The sequence below is a fragment of the Lentinus tigrinus genome (assembly GCF_003813185.1).
Source record: "Lentinus tigrinus ALCF2SS1-7 unplaced genomic scaffold L226scaffold_5, whole genome shotgun sequence".
NCBI classification, from domain to species: Eukaryota; Fungi; Basidiomycota; class Agaricomycetes; order Polyporales; family Polyporaceae; genus Lentinus; species Lentinus tigrinus.
The window spans coordinates 1,975,481-1,997,741 of NW_027137914.1; the positions used below are offsets into that span (position 1 = coordinate 1,975,481).

The 22,261-nt window shown below is 58.7% G+C and overlaps 9 protein-coding genes across 9 annotated transcripts; 4 read left to right on the forward strand and 5 right to left on the reverse strand.

The window, feature by feature from the left end:
* Positions 1-104: 104 nt before the first annotated feature.
* Positions 105-1,273, reverse strand: L226DRAFT_551366 (NAD-P-binding protein). Its single transcript, XM_067682811.1, has 2 exons — positions 633-1,273; positions 105-575 (listed from the first exon to the last, which is right to left on the reverse strand). The coding sequence occupies exons 1-2, from the start codon at positions 1,230-1,232 to the stop codon at positions 258-260; spliced, it is 918 nt and encodes a 305-aa protein (XP_067539387.1). The 5' UTR covers positions 1,233-1,273; the 3' UTR covers positions 105-257.
* A 617-nt stretch (positions 1,274-1,890) lies between these two features.
* L226DRAFT_568406 (uncharacterized protein) lies at positions 1,891-2,873 on the reverse strand (the record flags this gene model as incomplete). The annotated part of the gene is made up of 2 exons (XM_067684158.1): positions 1,891-2,214; positions 2,274-2,873. The coding sequence occupies 2 exons, from the start codon at positions 2,871-2,873 to the stop codon at positions 1,891-1,893; spliced, it is 924 nt and encodes a 307-aa protein (XP_067539388.1).
* A 665-nt stretch (positions 2,874-3,538) lies between these two features.
* On the reverse strand, positions 3,539-4,880 carry L226DRAFT_521027 (uncharacterized protein; the record flags this gene model as incomplete). The annotated part of the gene is made up of 6 exons (XM_067678679.1): positions 3,539-3,618; positions 3,673-3,730; positions 3,809-4,178; positions 4,234-4,327; positions 4,439-4,624; positions 4,685-4,880. The coding sequence occupies 6 exons, from the start codon at positions 4,878-4,880 to the stop codon at positions 3,539-3,541; spliced, it is 984 nt and encodes a 327-aa protein (XP_067539389.1).
* Positions 4,881-5,719: 839 nt separating this feature from the next.
* Positions 5,720-7,328, forward strand: L226DRAFT_544013 (acid protease; the record flags this gene model as incomplete). The annotated part of the gene is made up of 8 exons (XM_067682237.1): positions 5,720-6,127; positions 6,189-6,452; positions 6,500-6,568; positions 6,625-6,696; positions 6,758-6,823; positions 6,932-7,077; positions 7,129-7,211; positions 7,267-7,328. 8 exons carry the CDS (start codon positions 5,720-5,722, stop codon positions 7,326-7,328), a joined length of 1,170 nt encoding a protein of 389 aa, XP_067539390.1.
* A 220-nt stretch (positions 7,329-7,548) lies between these two features.
* On the reverse strand, positions 7,549-8,574 carry L226DRAFT_544014 (PTPLA-domain-containing protein; the record flags this gene model as incomplete). Its single annotated transcript, XM_067682238.1, has 4 exons — positions 7,549-7,649; positions 7,738-8,005; positions 8,117-8,433; positions 8,508-8,574. 4 exons carry the CDS (start codon positions 8,572-8,574, stop codon positions 7,549-7,551), a joined length of 753 nt encoding a protein of 250 aa, XP_067539391.1.
* Positions 8,575-11,814: 3,240 nt separating this feature from the next.
* Positions 11,815-13,918, forward strand: L226DRAFT_568411 (NIF-domain-containing protein; the record flags this gene model as incomplete). Its single annotated transcript, XM_067684159.1, has 6 exons — positions 11,815-11,853; positions 11,901-12,911; positions 12,971-13,075; positions 13,354-13,503; positions 13,560-13,658; positions 13,712-13,918. The coding sequence occupies 6 exons, from the start codon at positions 11,815-11,817 to the stop codon at positions 13,916-13,918; spliced, it is 1,611 nt and encodes a 536-aa protein (XP_067539392.1).
* L226DRAFT_302729 (uncharacterized protein) lies at positions 13,657-14,947 on the forward strand. The gene is made up of 2 exons (XM_067673718.1): positions 13,657-13,658; positions 13,712-14,947. The coding sequence occupies exon 2, from the start codon at positions 13,915-13,917 to the stop codon at positions 14,686-14,688; it is 774 nt and encodes a 257-aa protein (XP_067539393.1). The 5' UTR covers positions 13,657-13,658; positions 13,712-13,914; the 3' UTR covers positions 14,689-14,947.
* Positions 14,948-14,959: 12 nt separating this feature from the next.
* L226DRAFT_302717 (uncharacterized protein) lies at positions 14,960-16,154 on the reverse strand. The gene is made up of 2 exons (XM_067673717.1): positions 15,578-16,154; positions 14,960-15,521 (listed from the first exon to the last, which is right to left on the reverse strand). Exons 1-2 carry the CDS (start codon positions 16,040-16,042, stop codon positions 15,231-15,233), a joined length of 756 nt encoding a protein of 251 aa, XP_067539394.1. The 5' UTR covers positions 16,043-16,154; the 3' UTR covers positions 14,960-15,230.
* Positions 16,155-16,626: 472 nt separating this feature from the next.
* On the forward strand, positions 16,627-22,213 carry L226DRAFT_568412 (RhoGAP-domain-containing protein; the record flags this gene model as incomplete). Its single annotated transcript, XM_067684160.1, has 9 exons — positions 16,627-16,748; positions 17,643-18,078; positions 18,139-20,181; positions 20,261-20,553; positions 20,615-21,237; positions 21,300-21,407; positions 21,471-21,584; positions 21,639-22,028; positions 22,086-22,213. The coding sequence occupies 9 exons, from the start codon at positions 16,627-16,629 to the stop codon at positions 22,211-22,213; spliced, it is 4,257 nt and encodes a 1,418-aa protein (XP_067539395.1).
* Positions 22,214-22,261: the final 48 nt, after the last annotated feature.

The following is a 22,261-nucleotide window of genomic DNA, read 5'->3' on the forward strand; positions in this document are numbered from 1 at the left end:
TCATGCATGGCCTGCCTAGCTCAATTGGATAGAGCGTCAGACTCTTAGCTAGCCGCGGTGGGCTAATGGATGTAGTACACGCTATTTTTTGGAACTTGTTTGCCGTCCCGACAGCAGCTGTGGCGAACCACTTGTAAGTTGCATCATAATAGCGTGCGATATAATACATCTGCGCAGGCCTGAGCTTGCAACCTGATGTCGCCGTGGGTAGCTTAGAATACATTACAATTCCCAAATCCTGAAATAGTGTCCAACACTCAGTCTATCTTCGCTGCAAGGGCACGATCGATCTCCTCCTTCGAATGCTCCCAGACGCGTTCTCTGTCTTCGTCTGAGCCATAGTGTTTGGAGTTTCCGATGTCATCTCCATTCTCGTTTCGCCGAGAGAAGCCCTTCTCGGTCTGGAAGAGCCCATAGAGCACATACTCGGCACAGTCCTCCGGTGCCCTGGCGATCGCTTTGATGAGGTAGTTGAACGGACGGAGAGCCCAGTGGGTGGCTAACACCAGTGGCGTGGCGACCATGCCCGGAAAGGCGTGGATGAACGCGATGTCCGGGTTCTCCTTGGTGTAGTGCTGGGGAACAGCGATATGAGGACGCGGCGGCAGTCAGAGCGGAATTACAGGACATACCTCGAACATCAGGTCGGTATACGTCGGTGAGGCGAGGCCGGCCTTCGCGAGGTTGTAGCTCTTCTTCATGCCAAGGTCATCCAGGTTGACCGGCCCGCCATGGCCTGCGGCGAGCACCGACATGACCTTCGCGTCCTCGCCGGCATCCTTCGCCTTCCGCACGAGGGGTATGAGGTCGTACACGAACTTCCAACGCGCGTAGTAGTGCAGCCCGAGCCGCTTGTCGATGCCCTCCGCGGTCTCGTCGCGCCCATGCATGTTAAGGAGCCCGGGCGAGAGCACGAGGAAGTTGATCTTAGGAAGACGTTCGCGGAGGGAGGCCGTGGTGGCCTGGATGTTGCGCATGAGGAAGACATCGCACGAGACGAACTCGTGCTTCGCCTCTGGCTTGGTCGGTTGCGGAAAGGATGCAATGATCTCGTCCGCAGCGCTCTTGTTGCGTCCGACGATGACGATATGCGCGTTTCCTTTGGTGTAGCGCGCGAAGGCCTCCGCACAGGCGCGTCCGATCCCGGACGTCCCGCCGACGAAGACGGCAACAGGGAAGTAGGACGGGGAGAAGGCTGCATTCGCAGCGCGCACTGCGGCGAGGGCTGGCATGTCAATTATATGGCGTGCAGAGCGGGGCGGAAGGAGGTGGTAGTCTAAGTTAAGAGGAGACGCTCGATGATGCAGTTTATGTACCGGCCGTCCGCGTCATACACCGAGTCTCCAGAACGCGATGTGGCCCTAGCCCCAGCTGGCGTAAGCAACCACAGTGCATACTGAGAGTCCGGAGCGATCCCGAGTGCCCTTAGTGAAACCGTGTTCCGATTCGCAGGGGTAGTTGCCGATCGGGATCCAGTCTGCACATACTAAGTACTAAGTACTAGTTTACTTAATGGCGCAATTGAATAAATCTGCATGTATATGGGCTGTGGCGACTTGAAGCTGCTCGTCAACAATAACCTACACTAACCTACACTAGATGGGAGCCGACAGGAGTGCTCTGAATCTCGTAGAAACGGTGCCAGTAGGTGAGTGAACAGGGCTCGGAAGCAATACATCCAAATTGCCAATCATCCCGGGGAGCAGCGGCCGAGAGTTCGCTCCGATACACTGGTTAAGCCACCCTAGTCCATCACGAAAGTAAGAGTCCCAACCTAGGTATATTTCGACTTCCGTGGGTAGCATCACCATTCAAGGGACGCGGTAAGGGGAGTGCATGAGGGCGGTCGGCACGGCGTTGCGCCCACGCCTGAGGCGAAAGAAGGTCGACCTAAGTCGATTCAACCTTCGCCGCCAGCGCGCGGTCGACCTCCTCCTTCGTGTGCTCCCAGACGATCTCCCTCTCCTCGTCAGAGCCGTAGTGATTGGAGTTTCCGATATCGTCTCCTTTCGCATTCCGCCTTGAGAAGCCCTTCTCGGTCTGGAACAGGCCGTAGAGCATGTACTCGGCACAGTCCTTCGGCGCGGTCGAAAGCGAGTTCCTCAGGGCGCTGACGGGGCGGAGAGCCCAGTGCTTCAGTTCGAAGATCGGGGTCGCGACTGCTCCGGGGTTGGCATGGACGAATGCGAGGTCGGCATTCTCTCTGACGTGGTGCTGCAAGCAAAAGGGTCAGGACCAAGACATGGTCCGACGCACAAAGTAGCCTGACGCACCTCGAACATCAGGTCGTTGTATGTTGGAGAGGTCAACCCGGCCTTCAGGAGGCTATAGCTCTTCTTCAGACCAAGGTTGTTCAAGTCAATGGGGCCGCCGTACCCGGCGCCCAAGATTGACATGATCTTCGCGTCCTCCCCGGCATCCTTCGCCTTCCGCACGAGGGGGAGGAGGTCGTACACGAACTTCCAACGTGCGTAGTAGTGTAAGCCAAGCCGCTTGTCGATGCCCTCTGCAGTCTCATCACGTCCGCGTACGTTGAACAGCCCAGGCGAGAGCACGAGGAAGTTGATCCTGGGAAGGCGTTCGCGAAGAAGAGTGGTGGTCGTCTGGACGTTGCGCATGAGGAAGACATCGGACGAGACGAACTCGTGCTTCGCCTCCGGCTTCGTAGGTGTGGGGAACGACGCGATGATTTCGTCCGCGGCGGACTTGTTGCGTCCGACGATGACGATATGCGCGTTTCCCTTCGTGTAACGCGCGAAGGCCTCCACACAGGCGCGTCCGATCCCGGACGTGCCGCCGACGAAGACGGCGATGGGGAAGTAGGCAGGGGAAAACGCTGCGTTGGCAGCGCGTGCGGCCGCGAGAGATGGCATGGATGGATACTCGGAGTTTGAGGACTTGGGATTGTGGTTGTCTGGTGCGGCTGTTGGATGCAGGACGAAATGAAACGGACCGGACTTTATGTACAACTTGCTCGCAACTTCAGATCTCAGATCCAGGGAGCGAAGCCGGATGGACGCGTCCATCCGCCATGGTGTTGGGCATAGGCGGTGTAGACGTCACCCAGGGTAAACCTCGGCCAGATTCTGTTGCATGTATGGGTTCGAAATGGACGTGGCGCTCGAGTACACACGTCTCTCAAAGTCCTGAGCGGCCGGGGGTCTTGCGTAGTGAGCACGGCATCCGCGGCATCAAAACACGTACGCGTCCATCTGGGCCATACGCTGCTGAGCGTTTGATCCTCTTAGCAGTACGGCTGTAACAATGTACGGTCTTGGCATACCCTTGCAAAGCGGGGGATGTACAACATGGTGGTTTGGAGGAGGAGAGACAAGTTCCGGCTAGTAGGTGGCTGTACTCCTCCCGGTCGCACGCTCCAAATTCAGGGAAGAGTTCGACCCTCGCCGTGGGCTATTTGCATAGTTGGTTATGGCTTTTTTGTGATGGGATTACAGCATACCTCTATTATGTGCTTCCTCATAGACAGTACAAAACTAGGACGCGAAGCAGTCGTATCATAAACCAATATCACTACAATCTAGTTCGCAGGAGAGTAGATGCGAAGCGAGTTGATCTCCCAGTAGGCGTCCAGGAAATCCTGGGGATTGTTATCGACGTCTGAGTTGACCGTTAGTACAATCAATACCATAGGAAGGCAGGGTAACGACTTACGGTCATTGCAATCACCCGGGCAACCGGAAGTCGAGTAAGCAGTGCCTGCCCAGTCTCCCTGTGTTGCGTCGCGGTACCATCTCAGCATCGCACAGAAGCCTTTGATGAAGGACGAGATGAAAGAGAAGGCACTCACACAAAACGTCAAGTCGAACACAAAGTTATGCGCGTCGAAATGGCTCGCGTAGTCGCAGTTGTCGCACAGCGGGAACACGGCGTCAGGCTCGCCCCACCACGCGGTCGGGTACATGGCCGCGGGGGCGACCAAGCCTGCGGCGGTCGGCGGGTTGGGCGGGGGCGAGCGGACCTCGAGCGGGACGCGGTCGTCGTTTCGGGACCAGAACCAGATGCTCACGCCGGGGTTGGAGGTTCTGCTGCGGACGAGGACAAAGTAGCCGCCGCCTGCGGCGTTGAAGTCGGAGCCGTAGGATGCGGGCGTGCTGAACTGGACGCCGCAGCCTTGGTTGAAGTTCACGTTGGCGTCGCAGTTGCTCGAGGTGACGTTCCTACATAGAATTGGGGGTTAGATTCGGGCTCCGAGAGAGCGGGAGAGTGACGCACCCTGACATGAAGCGGTTTGGGGGACCCGCGGGGGGCATCATGCAGTTGGGCGTGGTGTGGAGGGACGCCAGGTTTGCGGTGTTCATGTTGACACCTGTTGCAGGATGAGTACGTGGTTCTGGGTCTGCGGCGAGGTTAGTTCGGGAGGGAGGAGAGCGAGACGTGCCTTCGATGATGTCTATCTCGCCTCCGTTCGGCCACGGACCCTGCTGGCTGAGGGACCAGAAGGCAGGCCAAGTGGAACAACCTTCGGGCATGTGCTGGAGGTCAAGGACGACGACGGCCTCATCGTAGGCTTTATTGGACCTGATGCGGATGCTGTTCCGGCCACGGGCGGGGGGCTGGACGACGTTTTGGAAGTCGGCACGCATGACGAACTTGTCATCCGAAGCTGCTCACACACGGTCATTTAGCATGCTAGGTCCCGAACACGAGGGGAAATGCGACGCACCGAAAGTCAAGTTCGATGCGAGGGCGGTGGGTTGGTCGATATAGTTGACGCGGCCGTGAGTTGGGTCGTCGAAAGTCTCCCACGTCCAACTCTGAAGGAAGTCGCGTCCGATGTAGGTGTCGGCGAGAAGGAAGTTGGCACTGACGGGGCGGATGAGGAGCGCGAGGAGAGGAAGAAAAGGGTATCCAGTACGCATGGTAGTATGGATCTCGCAGAGGGCGGCGGGGTGTGATGCTTGCCTGGCGGAGGAGGGGGCGCACGTAGAGGAGGACGGCGAAGATGAACACAGAGAGGACACTAAAGGGACGGAGGACAGTGCAGCCGTTGAGTATGCCGGCCATTCTGGAAGCAGAGGCTGGCAGGGTGCCTCGGTTCGCTGCCGAAGTAGACTCTGGTGAACAGCGACCGCGGTGTTAATGGGCAGCTGCAGACAGAGTGATTAGTACGTAGTACCTGATACTGAAGACCGTGCGTCAGAAGGCGGCCACCGTGCAGCGTAGAGCTCGCGCGGGCGAGTGTCCAACGCCAACGCGCGAGCCTGAAGACGCGACTCGGCAGACCGCGCCAGATCTCGATCTCGATCCTACCACTTTCAGCCGAAACACGTCCGCATATGGAAGGCATCTAGGATTGTGGCAACTCCGCGGGACGCCGCCGCACGGTCAGCCAAACATTTATATTCCCCGTCGCCCATGGAGCGGCCACTTTCTCCTTTCTCTCCTTCTCCTGCGTGCCCGGTGCATTGCCCGCTCGCTTTCGTCTTGCTTTCGTTTCACCATGCTCGCACACTATTTCCTTCCGCTCTCTTTGCTCTCCCTTAGCCTAACTAGTGTGCAGGGTTCACCAGCTCAGGCCCCCAGCCCGTTTCGTCTCAAGATACGCACACGATCTCCACCCATTGATCGCAGAGTCGCCGACGGCACTCAAACGCAAGATGACATCCCGACCTTCAATGATACCTACGCCGTGAGTTCAATGCATATAACCACCTCCTTCAGCGCCTCGACCATGAAATAGGTTAAAGAAGTCTATGCCATGGTCGTCAAGTACATTCAAGCATATCGGATCATTAATGACTTCAACGTCACCACGGACCCCGATCCCGGGGCCGACTACCCGCAGTTTGATCTCAATTCTGTCGACACCCAGGACTTGTCCCCGCTGCAGGCTCAAGACGCGGCACCCGTGCACACGTTCGTGCCTCCCGTCGGACATGGAGCAGCCATGGTACCCTACACGGACTACATCTCGGGACCGATGGACGTTCTCTACTACGGCCCGCTCGCGTTAGGCACTCCAGAGCAGTCCCTCAACTTCCAGGTCGATACCGGCTCAGCAGACCTCTGGGTGGCCTCTAACTGCCAGAATTGTGTCAACAACGGGTTCAAAGGGCGGAGGAGCTCTACTTTCAAGAGCTCAACCGCCAGATGCGCACTCGCTTATGTCAGTTTGCCACCACAAGTTCCTCTTCTAACCGGTTAGTGCTCATCATGCACTGTTGCAGGGCGCAGGCAACGCATGGGGCACAGTCTCGCACGACACAGTATCGATCGGTTCATTGACCGTACAGAAACAGGCCTTCTGCGCGGTGTACAAGGTGTCCAGTGACTTCAACGACCAACCTATCAGCGGCCTCCTGGGCCTCGCTTTCCGTACCATCGCGACGATTCAACAACCGACCTTCTTCGAGAACCTGCTGGCCCAGAAGAAGCTCGCCAAGAGCATGTTCTCCATGCACATGGCGAGAGGCCAGCCAGACGGTTCCGAGGCGAGTCGTTTCCGCGTCGAGGAGGACCGATACTCATATTGCTATAGGTATGCTTTGGATGCTACGATGCTACGAAGGCCACCGGTCCGGTCTCTTGGCATTCGCTCATATCCCGCGTTGGTACTATGCTTCTTATATATCATGTCTGAAGACTGACAGGCTTGCTTCTCAGACCTATTGGTCACTCTCAATGGATGGCATATCCGCCGCTGAGTCGAGGAATGTGCCTACGAACTTGACGGCGGTAAGTGATATCGTATCGGCATGTGGCATCGAACAAACCCACTGAGTCATCCTGCAACAAGGCTATCGACAGCGGCGCGTCCTTGATACACATGCCGCGTCGCGTTGTCGATGCTTTCTACGCATTGGTAGGCATCGTCGATCCCGGCCGTCTTTCCCTCGCTGATTTCGCTTGCAGATACCCGGTTCATACCGCACGGACAGGTACGGGGCCGGTGAGTCGCAGACCAATCTAGACAAGGACTGGATCAGCTCAAACCCAAGCAGGCTTCTACGCGTACCCGTGCAACGCTACTCTCAAGCTCGAACTATCGTTTGAAGGCCGTCGATACTCCATCCATCCCGCAGACTTCAACCTCGGTAAGATGGACACGGATACGACGTACGTGTATCGTTCTACGACACATGGTCGCGTTCTCACGTTAAACCACAGCATGTGCATTGGCACCGTTGTCGAAATAAACTCCGACTTAGGTGACAACTTGGCAATCATCGGGGACACCTTCTTGAAATCCTGTGAGCACATACAAATACAGGCGAGCGCTCACAAGCTAACGCCTTAGTCGCGAAGGGTACAGCGTGTTCGACTATAGCGGTCGAGTAGGTTTAGCGCCGAGCATCAACAACAGCTGACGGGACACGCGAAGGGTTGACCGCGCGCTGCAGTGCCTTAGCAGCGGGCAGGGAAGGTCGAAGCAGCATTAATTCCATGTACTCTATACATCCTATCAGCAACACGCCCACATTCCTTTGCCCGTCGAGCCCAGCTCACCTATACAACGTCTCGCGCAGCAGCTCGCTCTGCGCTATAGATACCCCATGAACATGACGAACGCGAACACAGACCCGCCGATCAGGACGACTTGGGCTTGGCGCCAGTCCGTCCAGCGGGGCGGCTGCCCCCGAGCACCTTGCGCCGCTGCTTGATCATATGCGCGTACATCACATACAGCCCTGACAACGAAGCTCAGCACGAGGAGCACGATCGCGGCGGGGCCCCCGGCGTCCCCACGGGACGACCTCATGAATGCACGCCACTTACCAGGCCACCAGATCGCGAAGAGGAACTCGCGCACGTTCGCGTGCAGGTCCGCGTGCAGCCCGAGGGCGGGGTGCGGGAGCGTGGCGTAGATGACGAGGGCCTCGGAGGACGCGCCGGTCGGGTAGAGGAGGTAGAAGAGCGTGTAGCGGAGGAAGAGGAGCAGCCGGGGCTCGCGGCCGAGCAGGGAGAAGGCGTAGAAGGAGTAGCGCACGACTTCGGTGAGCGACCAGGAGAGGACCATGGATGCGTACAGCGGGTTTGTGTGTGTCTGCACGGAGATAGATGGAGGTGTGTGGTCAGAAGGGCCGCATCGCGTGGCAACGAGAATGGAGGGGAAGGAAATGGGAAGTGCTGAGAGAGACGAAGCAAGACGACGCACCTGAGGGAACTGTTCCGTGATACCCCAGACGAGGTACAGCCGGCTGCTGACCTGTATGAGAGTCGTCGCGAGCGGGCTGCGCACCCATCCCAGCAGCACATGCAGCACCTCGAGCGCAGCGAAGCTCTGCACGAACGCCGTGTCCGCCCCCACCTCCGCGTACGCGCCCGCCGCACGCTCGACGAGCGACGCCGCGCGGAGCGTTGAGCCGTCGAGATTGAGGACGACGACGAGCGTGCGCAGGAGGACGTACGCCCAGCCGAGCGTCGATAGGACGTTGTAGAGCACGAGGTAGTACTTGACGGGCGTCGGGGGCCCTGTGTTCACCGTGGCGTGCGGTCAGTGGACGCGTCGTGGCGGGCCTGGCTCCCTAGCTCGATGTGCGGCTTACCTCTTTTCTTCTTCTGGGGTACGGCTGGGAGAGGCTTCTCGCTGCTGACTTCCTCGACGAATGCCATTGTCGTGTCGTGTCGTTCCGTGTTCGTGTTGCGGTCGTGATCGTCGGAGACTAAGGAGTCGTGTCCAGCGCCTCGTACCATGAGTCCGCGCTGGCCGGGCACCATCGTCCCGACCGCCGACTGAGGTTCACACCACACAGGATATAAACTCAAACCCCGAACGCACTCTTGACACCAGAGGAAACGTATGTTACATCTTCTTAAGTACAGGCGAAAGGAAAAGCGCTCGCATGCAAATACGAGAATAAAGAGTACCCGGAAACCAAGGCAGGGAGACATCATACAAGCGTACCTCGCGGGAGCGCCCTCAAATAAATGCGCGACACCTCGCGAAGACGACCAACCGTCGACCGGGCATACTGACGAGTGACTGAGACCTCCTCTCCTCTCCAAAACAAGGGACGAAGCCTCAGCGCGACACGCCGCCGGGAAGACGCACGCCTCGCCTCGGGTCCTAGTGCTTCTCATGCCCTTCCGCCGACAGACCCTGCTCGTCCGTCTTCTCGTTCCCAGTCGGCTGCTGCTGGGACTGCTGCTCGCCTGGCTGACCCTGCATGGCTGGTGGAGGAGCCCCGTTGGCTCCGTTCACGGCGCCCGCCGCATTGGGATCGGGGTGGGGGACGTTCGCGTTCGGATTGACGGCCATCAGCTGGGCCTGCGTGGCCTGCAGGGCCGCACGCAGAGTGGCGTTCTCGATCCGGAGCTGGTCGACGATCGTCCGACATTCCTCCCATCGTCGATTCGCCTCGTCTGCGGAGGCGAGTGCCGCGTCGAGCAGTTGCGAGCGCGATTCGAGCGTTTTGACGTGCCTGGAGAGAGGACGCACATGTGGTCAGCATAGATTTTCTTCAGCAGATGACAACAGTTGAGATCGTCGCAGGGATGATGCATGTATTGGATGCTCGCTCACGAGATAATACGCTCTGAACGACGCTGTACCTGCGCCGGGCATCCGACAATGCATGTATGCGCGATAACACCACACGGCGCGCTGGAGCGTGGTCCGAGATGGCCATAAGTTCGCTATATGCGCATACATGGTCGCCTGCGCGAGCCAGAGATGAACGCCCCGAAGGCACAATCCGTAACACGTCCCGCTCGTGTCTACTCCAAGAGCTCATCCCGTCCCGAAGGGTGGTTCTCGACGAGATGCACTCGGGCGGGGCAGGTCAAGCCTGACCGTTTGATCGGATTCACCAAGAAAACGTTCGCTCGTTGGATCGGACGGAAAACACGTACTGGTCTCGTCGTTCTCGGAATGCCCGTTGCGCCTTTCTGTTCTGCTCGGCTCGCTTGCTCTGGCTCAGGGTCCGCCCGGAAGAGCTGGTGGGCGAGCGCTGGTCGGGCAGCGGCGGAGGAGGCCCTCCCGGGTGGCCTGGAGGAGGGCCTCCAGGGTGGCCTGGCGGAGGCATCCCGCCTGGCGTGAAGTCCCCGGGTGGTGGCGGGTACGGGTAGGGCATCGGGTGGCCCGCGAGATGGGGAGGGGGCGGGTGCATGAGCGTGTGAGGCGGGGGGAGCGCATGTGGTTGGATCGTGCCCGGGGGCGGGGGGTGCATTGCAGGATTTGGCGGGCCCGGGGGCGGGGGTGGTCCCGTCTCTGTCGGGGCCGTTGCGGGGGACTTGCGCTTCCGGGACGCGCGGGGGGCAGCCTGGGTCACAGAGGGAGGATCATCGCGGAGACGGAGCGTCTGGAACGTCCCTGGTGGTTGGGGCTGGGGCTGGGAGTGGTGGAGGATGTTGGGGTCGGCCGTCGGGGGCTGCGGCGGGGGCGGCTGCTGCTGTTGCTGCTGCTGCTGGGGCGGGGGCTGCTGGTAGGCGGGGGGTGGGTGTCCTAACATGGGCAATATGCGGGACAGTAGGCAATCGTCGTGTGTATTAGTAAGAAATCCTCGCGTGGCGGAGTTCGTTCCCGCCCCCAACAGCCCGCGCACGTGACCGTCTCTCTTCTTCCCCGACTCCGTTCTCGTCGCGCCGATTGCCCTCTTCTCGCCCCGCAGGCCCACGGTCTCCGTCAAGGCCCTTGTTTGCGACCTCCCATGTTGCCCTCGTCCGACTAGCACACATCCTGGTCATCCGCGTGGCACTTCAAATCCATTCTTGCCTTCGTGTCTGTCGGCTTGCGCGGTGGGACGTGTCCCGAGAACCCGCAAAACCGCTCACGCTCTGACCAGCGCCCTGGATGACAAAGCTCAGTTGTACAATACCCTTCGGAGCTGCGTAATAACCGCATCGGCGAATACCTTCGTAGTATCGACGCTTACCATCCTATTCAATCTGGGGCATCCCAGTTAGCATGGTCTGGACGGGTGTACCCACAGCAATACCGACGGGCCACCGCTACCATGATTGTGCACTTCGGCCGTGTGTCTGTGAATGGTGAGTGCGCCCGGGGATACTTACTCATAACGACTACGTACAGCTTTAGCCGGCTAGTTTGAACAAGGACAAGTACAGGTCAATTAATCCGTAGTATCAAGTTTTGACTCTATGCGAGAGGACACTTCAGCTAAGCTCTGGTGCTGGGCCGTGCGTCCAAGGAGGTTTGCTCTCATCTGGTCTCAACTACCTGTCGTTCCAAGACCACTCGTTGCGGGATTCGCAAGGTGAGTCGCAGTCGCAGCTGCGACGTGGACTGACATGCTCTCGGTCAGGCGCGCAATCTAGAGCCCGGAGATGCCTGCCGGGCTGCCCGACTGCCTGAGCCTCGAGTCCTCCACTCTCCGCATCTGGCGGAACGTGGTTTACTGCCTTGAACATTTGCCTCGTGGTGATCGCACTGCTCTCGCATTCTGAGATGCGAACTTTGTTGCTTGCCGCGCCGTCTGCTGCTTCGAGATTACCTTTGGAACTTGCTGATCACCCTTTCTGAGGATTCTCAGACCAACACGCAGGAGGCTTCTTCTGATGCTTCTCATGTTCACGCTGCGCGCAGTGACTGTGTATATGTTGAGTTTTGTCGAGCACGTTCATGGGAACGAGCGCATACACGAGTGTTCAGTACGATACGTAGCGGACTACTCGGTGAATGTACGTTTTGGATCAGGGAGCACAATATTGGGCGCCTCGTGCCGGACAGGGGCCGAGGCCACAGGCGCTGTGGAAGGACGTCAAGTGCCGGTTTGGGGCAAAGGTTCACACGCAAACACACTGCAACGCGTCGACGTGAGGTCGCTGAGCTCGTTGTTCTCGACGTCGACCACGAATCCTCATACCCCGTCCCCCTGCGGAGCTGCCACCCTCATGGCCACTGCAGCCTCTCCGGATGTAACAGGTCCTCAGGTATGTTCTCTCCCCGTCTCGGCTCCGCCCCGTCTCATCGCCAGCAGTCCGCGAAGGGGAAGGAAGTCGCGGCAGAGCCACAGAGTGCCCAGCCTGCAGAGGGACACAGTGAGAGCGAAAAGAGCAGTCCGGCAGGCGAGGAGCTCCCACAACAAGACGACGTCGGCAATGGAAACGGCAACGCCAGCACGTCGGGCCCTACAGAGACCCCCCTCCCCCTCCCCTCTCCTTCCACCCCGCCAGACAGCGCAGGGCAGGCCCCTCCGCCTCCACCACCGCCTGCCGCTGCGCGGTCTGCGGACTCAATACCCACCCCTCACGACGAGAACGGCGCCGTTCGGAAAGATAAGAGTTCGCTGGAGAGCGAGCAGACAGGCACGAATACATTCAAGGGCTCGCCCCGCAAGGACGCGAGCAAGTCTGTCTCTGACGGTGTTCACACGTCAACTACAGAGGGCGAACAGCACTCGGACGCTGCCCGCGCCCGTCGTTCGAAGGGTCTGCTGTCCAAGCTTCTCCGGGTACTTGTACCCTGCGTTGGTCCCTCGTCCCGCGCACACCCAATAGACCTCGATGAGAAGGCGCAGGTCCCTCCACAATCTTCAAAATCTCGGGACGCAGCGTCTGCGGGCCTTAAGGAGAAGCAGGAGGCCAAGGAGCTGGAGGAGCTGCCACCAGCACCCCAAGAACCCGGCACCACGCCCAATGGCGCCCAGGCGTCTACCTCTGACGCAGAGATCTCACCGTTGCAACCTATCGAAATACCTGAACAACCTGATGATCCTAACGTCATTGTGCCGCCGACGCCCACGAAGATGTTGCCATTGGAGGAGACTGAGGGTGTGACGTCTGGTGCGGTGCAGCCTCCGGGTTCGACAGGCGAGGAAAGCATACACAACCATTCGAGGAGGAACTCCAGGGACCTGGGCGACGAGACTGATGGATCAACGAGCTTCACGGATGACGAGGAGTTGGACGAGGGCACGCCCGTTGACGAGATTGAGGACGAGGAGGAGAGGCTTATCATGCAAGGTGGCGCCGGTATACCCATAGGACCGGTGAGTTATAACCTTCACTGCTCTTCGTGCGACAACGTTCCGACGTCTTTGTGCGACAGGATGGCGTACCTAGACCACTACTTCCGCCGGTCTCGCCCAAACACGCGGGTCGGAAGTGTCTAGTGCTAGACCTCGATGAGACTCTAGTGCACAGCAGTTTCAAGGTATGTGTCGACTTTCTGCCTCAAAGTTTTGTTAAGGTGAAGATTCGAGGAGCGAGTCTCGATCACGTTTGGGGACGACGTGGCCCTCGGAGTGGTCGATGAGCATTCAGAGGGCCAGGCGCTCCTCCTGGTGGCGAGGGATATGCTCTTTCGGTTCTTGTGCCATGAAAGCACTGTCAGGATGCCCATCAGGGCGAGCGGCTCGATCTCGGAGTCACTGGCTCCCTTCTATGATAAGGTAGTCCTGTACGTCATGCTGATCTACGTTTCATACCCAGTCGATCCAACAAGCCGACTATGTCGTACCTGTCGAGATTGAGTACCATTGGCACAACGTCTATGTTATCAAGAGACCCGGCGTCGACAACTTCCTGAAGAAGATGGGAGAGATTTATGAGGTCGTGGTGTTTACGGCGAGTCTGAGCAAGGTTCGTACATGACTCCATCGTCGCGGTTGACATGACAGACCTGACCGTGATGACAGTATGCGGATCCTGTACTTGACAAGTTGGACATCCACCGGGTAGTCTCTCACCGGTTATTCCGTGAGAGCTGCTACAACCACAGAGGGAACTATGTCAAGGTACGTCCTTCTACATCAAACTCTCCGAGTGTATAAGCCAACACCGTTCTCAGGACCTCTCACAATTGGGCCGACCAATTGCGGATACCATCATCATCGACAACTCGCCAGCATCGTACATCTTCCACCCCAATAATGCCGTCCCCGTCTCATCATGGTTCAATGACCCGCACGACACGGAACTTACGGATCTGTGCCCGTTCCTCGCAGATCTTGGACAGGTTGACGATGTCCGTGGTGTTCTCGATGGCGGCCTATGACACGATGTGTGGGAGTGAGGCCGGGGTCGTTGGTTGGGATCTGTCTGGTCCGTCGCACATGCATCTGGCTTTTCCATGTTTGTCTATGCATGCTGTCTATGTCGCTCATCGTAGTCAGTGCGAACGTCAATGCGTCGGACTCCGTAACTGTATCCAGCCTGCTGGTCTCGGCAACTCGGAACCCCGCATCTGCGGCACGTTCCCAGCCGTGGTTGCTTTCGGGATCCGAAGAACCACCGCACGTCCTACCCTCCGAGGGAGCCCGGTCCGACCTCGACTTCTGCCTGCCCCACACTTCCAAATTGGCTCATGGACCGATCCGCACTTGCTCGCTTCCTCGGGCTTGTCTCCCGTCTCCGTTCGTGTGTTGTCGCGTTTCTTCTCTGTGGTTATCTCCTCCGTATCTGCACAGTCACTCCGTCATCCAGCTTTCGTATACCCACGCAATCCTGCAATGCTTGTCATGGTGCCACCTCCTCTACCGTACTCTCGCAATCGCCGCATACACCCCTCGCTGCAACCCTCCTCGTCATCATAACGTCAAAAACCCTACATCTACCGCACATGCAGATGCCCTGATAAATCCCTCATCCTCATCCTTGTCCACGACCCTTTATCCTGGCGCTCTCCACATCCCTCGCAATCGGACATGCATCGCAACCACAACCTTACCCTCGCATTCCATTCCATGTTCGTATCTGTTCTGCGTCGCTTGTCCGTACCGGCAATACTCACTCGCTAATATCCATCCATTTTTTTGCTGTAGATAGCCTCCCTATTTGCATTGTCATTTGCACTTTTTATTGCGGTCCCGGCTTTCGGTGTTCGGTGGTCGCGTTCGTGTTCGTATCTTCCTCTTCTCTTCTTCTTTCATCTGGGTTCTAACTTTGTCCTTCGCGCCTGCGCCCCTCATACACGGACTTTCTCCCCTTAGGCTCGGTCGAAGCCTCCACGTTCGTTCCCGGATCCCCGAGTTTCCCCTCGACGTTAACGTCCATGTCTGGCTCCGGCCGCCTATGATCGGACCTGCGCACCCTTCACCGTTACTTCCTTCCCTTCCTTCTGATAATCGACGCTCCGGGAATTCTGCTATTTACTGCGGTGGGTCGCACTGTATTTGTTGTACTTATCTTCGCCGTTTGCCCCTCGTGTGTCTTTCTTGCGTCTGCCCCCGCGGACTCTGTCGGACGTTCTTGCCACTGCTTTTCTCCTTCTCCTTCTCATTCACTCACGTATATGTCCACTTCATGCCTGATTGGCGAGGCGGACGGTCGTGACGGAGGGGCTTATGCCGAACTACACATATATTCCCTTAACACACATGGACATGTCTCCCTCCTCCACATACGTAGTTTTGCCCCATCTCCCGTCCCGTACCGCACCTCCCCATGACGAACCCATACGAAATGCGATGACTTTTGACTTGCTCAGAAGGATGCGGGCGTATCTCGCATATGTCATGCAGCGGCCAGCCATCTATCGCGCAAACGTAACCATCAGCCACACTCTCTTGTCTCTTACAGATCGAACGCCGGGTCGACGCCGAGGCTTGCAAAGCGGCTTGGGCAAGCACCCGTTGTGCCAAGCTTGACTCAAGTGACGCCTTGGGTGTCTTGGTCATCCGCGTCTGGTACAGTATGAGTATGCCCACGCACTTACTGAACAAGTAACCACCGCGGACATGAGCGGCGGTGTGTGAGAAGAGCGGGAGGCTCGGGGCGAGGCAGCCCTCCGCGAGCTGTGTACATACTCAACGTCGATATACAAAATCGGAAACCACGAGCACCGCTCGCTTGAGACAGGGTTACGGTTCACGCGGCTGCGGTTCCTGGCGCCCCCGCCAACGGGTGGAGCAGCATTCCCGGCGGCTGCAAGGCGTGTCCAGAGCCGAGAACGTCGAACGAGGGTTCCGGTGCTTGAGCCTGAGCAACACCCGATCGCGAGGCCTGTACGAATTCGAGCACAAAGTTCCATGCTTCCCCGGGGTCCCCAGCGCGCAAGGCGCACCATGACAACAGTTGGCTGAGGTGGGCTTGGTGCGGTATGCGGGTGATGCTCATCGTTCGCAGCAGGATGGGTTTGATGTGTGGGCTTGCAGGTCGTCTGTGGCAGTGATATGATCATATGTTTGCTGTGTCCGCGTGGGCCTCCGGGGAGACGACGCAGCGCAAAGCTTTAGTGGCGGATGTGAGTGCGCTGAGAACGGTTACGAACATCGAATACGGAGGTGAAGGAGAGTGAGCGGGACGAACTGCGGATGTGGCGAGCAAGTTGCGAGGGACGGAGCCTGGAGGGCGAAGTTGGACGGGCGGCTAGGACGTGGCGGGCGCCTGGGCCGGATGATGGGGGATGAGGACATGTTGGGAGGATTTCGACTTGTCCCCCCCATCCAGCTGCGACTGTGCCAGTGTCCACAGCGTCTGCTTCGTTGCTGTCCTCCTCTACAAGGCTCCGGATAGCCTCCCATTTCTTCTTATTCCCCGTCTTCCCCAACCCCGTCTTCCTCGCCGTCCCCATCGCGCACCTCTGCTCCCGCACAGCGCAGGTCGCGCGCGCCCACCCCTTCCACCCCTTCTCTCGGTCGCAGTCTCCGGCTTCTGAGCACGCCTGTGTTCTAGGCTCTCGCGTCTTACCTCCCGCCCTCTCGCCGTGGCCCTTGCTGCTCGCGATTTATGCTTGCGGCCCTCCAACCGACCCATCCTGCCTCGATGACCGACTATCTTGCTGCGGACGCCCAGCCGGCCCAGACGCTGCTCACGGAGGATCGAGTGTGCCCAGGATGCAAGCGGTCTGTGGTGGACGAGAATGGCGGCGTGGTGGTTGCGTTTGGGTGAGTGCTACCAGCTTCCGGTCGTGTTCCATTCTTCGTTTCCCTGGTGTCATTATTCCCCCGCCTCAGTGCACGAACATCGTCGCTTGGCGCTCAGCCAGGTTGGCTTGCCAATCTAGCTGTTGTCTTCCCCGCACTCCGTCCGCAGAGCTTGCGGTAGTGCGGCGGGGGCTGTCGTTATGCGTCGCGTTCGTGCACTTTCACCGTAGCCCCCATACCACCACACACGGCCACCCCATCAGTCTCATAGCGACGACGGTACTAGTGGTTTCCGCGTGGACCGCTTATGACTACGTCGTTCCCAAATTGGGGATGGGCATCGAACGGGGGGAGGGCTGCGTTCGTTATCCCTTGCCTACACTCTCACAACACTTCCCTTGCACTGTCTGTCTGTCCGAACACCACGCAGTCTCTCACAATAGAGACCTGAAGCGCCGCCTGAGCCGGCCAAGTTATCATCATTCTCAGTTACTCAGGAGAACACTTCGATTCTTGTTCCGATGATAATCGCTGTTCGCGTGCTTTGCGTTAGCTTCTTCGACGCGTCTTCTTCCCTTCTCCCGTTTCTTTCACTTATTGGGTGACATGTTCGCCGAACCGTTGCTTTGCTGCGGTGGAAGTCCCCCCGTAGCCCAGCGTCGCGCCGTGCGTGCCTTCGTAAGGCGCATGGTGGTAAGCACATCTCGTACCAGTTTCAGACGGCTATGTGGCACGAACCGCTGCGCCACAGACGATCAGTATGCAGGCTAGTCTGGGGAGTGGCGAAACGGCGCTACTCTTTCGGAACGCGTCCGAGTCGGCGAGTCCGCATGAAGTCCTAAACCCTCCGTCGCGTTACCCCTTGGCGAGTTCTTGTCCATCGGACTCCCCGCTGACCATGATCCCATTCCCCAGGCAATCCTTCTTCCACGTTGATTGCTTCAGGTGCGCGAAGTGTGGCAACCAAGTAACGGCCGATACGAACCTTCTCCTACTCTCCGACGGGTCGCCGATATGCGCCAACTGCTCATACAGCTGCAATGTCTGTAAGCAGCCCATCCTCGACGAGGCGATTATGACCGGCGACGACTCCTATCATGCCCATTGTTTCAAGTGCAAGGTGTGCAAGAATCGAATTGACGAACTTGTCTTCGCGAAGACCAGCCAAGGTATCTATTGCATGAACTGTCACAACGAGCGCGTTGCCCGCAGCAGGCGGCACCAGGCAAGGAAACAGGAGAGGGAGAGGGAGCGTGCGGCACAGGCTGCAGCGGCGAACGCGGCGAGTGGAAGCATAAACAGTAGGCAAGGAGACCCGCGAGATGGTCAAAACGGTCGGTTGACGAACGGGGTACGTCCCAGTCATCTTTCTGGTAGCAGCGAGTCAGCATCTCAGCGACGCCGTGCACAGGCGAACAACGATCAAGGAAGACCGACCTCGCAAACCAACTCTGCTGACGCGTCGTCGCCGGACACATCTCTGTATGGCGGGCTGTCCCGCTCGAACTCGCACCGTGGCCCCGACTCCGTGGATAGTCACTCGTCGGGCCCCTCTTCAGCTGGGGTGAAGAGAGGGTCGGCGCACAACCTCGTTGCCCCTGAAGCTCAGCATCGCGCACAAGCACAAGCCGCGGCAACGCCGCCGACAGGGCCGTCGCCATCGTCACAAGGCCTTCTTGGATCGCCCGTCGAACGACCGTCCGTGCCGCTGTCGAAGAGACATTCGGGCTTGTTCATTGGCCTGCCATCCTCGCCTTCCATGAAGCGTGCTAATCCGAATGCCGGCCGACCATCCACCGCAGGTAGTTCTACTACTAGCTCTCCCATTGACCACTTCCGCTCCCCGGGCTCGAAGATGGAGACGCTCTCCGTACCTATGGATGGCACCAGTAATGGCCGCCTCGATAAGCGCAAGAGCTTCGACGCCGGGATTCGACCCCTCAACGTTCTCCGAACTGTGGCGAGCAGCGCCTCCCTCAACCTGAACAACAACGGCGCGCCGACGGACTATAAACGCTCTCTGTCGAACGTTACCCCTCCTATCAACACCAACATACGTGGACAAGACTCATCTCGCCCATACTCCCCGCTCCGAGACTATTTCAGCCCCGAACCAGGCACATATACCGACAGCGATTACCAGGGCTCCCCCATCTCCCCACCAAATGGTCGCGGCGAACCGGCCGCCGCAGGACGCGCACGGTCCGCTTCGTCAAGCGCATACATGTCGGATACGGGGTCCACACGTGGTCCCCCTGCACGGCCTACCCTCAATCTCGACCGCATGCCCGCACGGTCGACGAGCCTGGCCATCCCTACATCGTTCGAAGCTCTGGAGGCCGAGTCACCCTCTAACCTTGTACTTGACCGGAGCCCTCTTCGAAGCCCGCAGAACCGCCCATCGAACCTGAGCCTCAACGGGAGCAACTTCAATTCCCAGCGCGAACCGTGGGACGACGTGCGTCACAGCGCGCTCTCTGGCGTCGAATTCGAATTGCAGCGCCCCGGCAGTGTACCGCCGTCGCCTTCGCACTTTGTCGATGTTCCCCATAACATCGAGAGCGGGACGGACACTGAAGCCGAGTCTGAAGAGAATGGATACGGAGGAAGTCGCTCGAGCGAGGACAGTCATGACCGCCCCCCGTCGCTCCCGCCAAAGGAGCCACCCCCTCGTCTGGGGAGCAGACGGCCAAACGATTTGCGTGTCGATGTCACCCAACGGAGCGTCACCCCCGCGAACGCTGGCGAGAGCGAGGGCACTCCGGAGTCGTCACCGGTCGAGCGCACTTCGCACGCCACCTTCATTGCCCCTGCACTCCCTCCGATCCGTATATCGATGGGTAGCGCAGACTTCTCGGACCTCATCAGGATGGCGGGCCAGAGCTCGGCGGTGGGCAAGGCGGACCTCAGCAAGCTCAAGCTAGACCTCACCCTCACCCCTCCCGACTCGGCCGGCGCACCGACGACGCCCAAGAGCGACATCACTGTGCTTGGCTCCGCTGACAACCATGCGACGGACGAGACGCCAATGAAGCGCGGTGCGACAGGCGTCGACAGGAACGGCGCGACCAGTCCGGAGTCGCCGTCAAGCTACGACTACATGAACGGGCTGCGTCGGCCAAACGACCGGGAGCGCGCCCGTGTCGACCCTCCTGCACGATCCGAAACGCCGCCGTTGCTCCTCGGACGGCGGCGCGACGTCGTCGACCCAAACACCAGCGGGCGCGGGACACCTGTCAATGGCGCGAACGGCGTGGCGCGCATCACTGTCACGGCCCCGGGCGATGGCGTGGAGGTGTTGCGGCGGAGGCTGCAGGATGCGGTGTCTGCGTCGTCGGATCCTGCAAGTGGGAAGGTCGTCTTGGATGCGAGCTTCGTACAGTCGATCCTGGGGATGCTCGACCAGCAGCAGAACGAGTCTAGCGACCTTAAGCGGAACTTGGACGGTATGAAGGTGCGTTTAATCTGCCCCTATCTGCTCTAGCTGCGGTTATTAGTGAGACGGATACTAATGCGGTGCTTGCGACGTTTAGAGGGCGAGCAAGCAGTACATGGACGGCCTGACGGTTGCGCAGACTGAATATGACAGGGAGCTCAAAGCCAGGAGGGACGCCGAGGCGGAGGTGACGCGGTTGCGTGTCCTCTTGTCCGGTCAGGCTGTACGCTTGACCGCGATCAATGGAGACTCAAAGCGACAGGAGGCGCAGAAGCAGCTCGCCAGGGAAATGAGCGACCAGATGTCCTCTCTCGAACGCGACCTCTCCAAGCTGAAAGTGGAACGCGACATGACCATGGCCGAGGTAGAACAGCTCTCTGCATCTCGAACGTGAGTCCATTTTCCAAGCGCTACGCTTGCGGATGTTCATTCATCCTGATCCTGTATACAGTTCTTCTGCCATCGAAGGCGAGGAGGGCGGAGCCTCATTCACCCGCGCCTTGTCGATGCGCTTTGACAACATCAAAGTCCAGTACCAGCACGAGCTCATCCCTCTGAACGAGCAGCGTGAAGCCCTCATTCGCGAGATCGCAGAGCTGAAGGCATCCCGCGACGCGATCCTTGAGGAAACGACCGTTCTCAACAAGCGCAACGAGGAGCTCGCCCAGCTAAACGCTCAGTACCAGCGCCGGTTAGAAGCTGCGGAAGTGTTGAAGGACGACAACGTTCTCCAGGAGCGTCAGACCAACTCGTTCGACCGCGCACGGTCACCCCCTATGCTCAACTCGTCCGTGTCCTCCACAACACTCGCTCTCTCGGAGGAGTCTACGGAGACCAAGTTCATCAAGATTACGAAGCCGGATGTGCAGGACACGCCCGTACAAGTCAAGCCCCGGTTCATCAAGTGGCCGGGCTCGCGGGCACCCAAGGAGAACGTCGCGATTGTGAACGGCGCCGACCCAGGCAAGCCCAAGTGGCGTGTGGAACACGTCTTCCAGCAGATCAGCGTTCTCAGGGTTGCGAGGTGCGACCATTGCGGCGACAAGATGTGGGGATCGCAGTTCCGGTGCACAAGTGAGTCGTTTCACGCGGACCGTTGTGACGCGTGCGGCGGTATTGACGCATGTGGCGCATAGATTGCAGCATTGCGGTGCACACACGCTGCATTCACAACGTTAGCCTGGCGTGTCAGCAACAGACTGCGCCTGCGCGGGATGAGCAACAGGCACCCATGGCTCCACTGCGTGCGTTTCTGACATTACACTCTAACTGCGCTTGAGCTTGATTGACACTGGCTCCGGTTGCAGCACCCTCCATGTTTGGTCGTGACCTCGTTGAGCAAGTGCGCGCGGACTCGAGGGATGAGGACCGCATGATCCCCGTGATTGTTGAGAAGTGTATCGATGCTGTCGACCGTGTCGGTGAGTTGGCCGTCCTTGTCATTGCAATCATCACCTGTCTGACCTCTGTCGCAGCTCTTGAGTATGAGGGTATCTACCGCAAGACGGGCGGCTCGGGCCAGTCCAAGATGATCACACAGCTGTTCGAGCGCGGCGACTACGCGTCCTTCGATCTCAACGATGAGGACCGCTTCAACGACATCTGCAGTGTCACCTCCGTCCTCAAGTCCTATTTCCGAGCACTTCCGAACCCACTATTGACGTTCGCGCTGCACGATAAGTTCATCAGCGCAGCCACGAATCGGGACCCGAGCATGAAGTACACCACGTTCAACGACCTCGTGCATGAGCTGCCCGCAGAGCACTACTACACGCTCAGGGCGTTGATGCTCCACCTGTACCGGATCTGTGAGCGGAGCGAGCGTAACCTCATGCACGCAAGGAACTTGGGTGTCGTCTTCGGACGTAAGTGCCATCGTTGATCCTCAATTCGTCTTGATACTTATTGACATTGTTCGATAGCAACCCTCATGCGCTCACCTGATCCAGGTGCTGAGTTCAGCGACATGGCAGGCAAGGCGCTGTGCATCGAATTCCTAGTCGAGAACGCGCCGCGCATCTTCGGCGGCGAGCAGCCTGTCTCCGACTAATCCCCACGTCTATTTCTTATTCCGTATTTGTTCACCTCACCGCTTCTT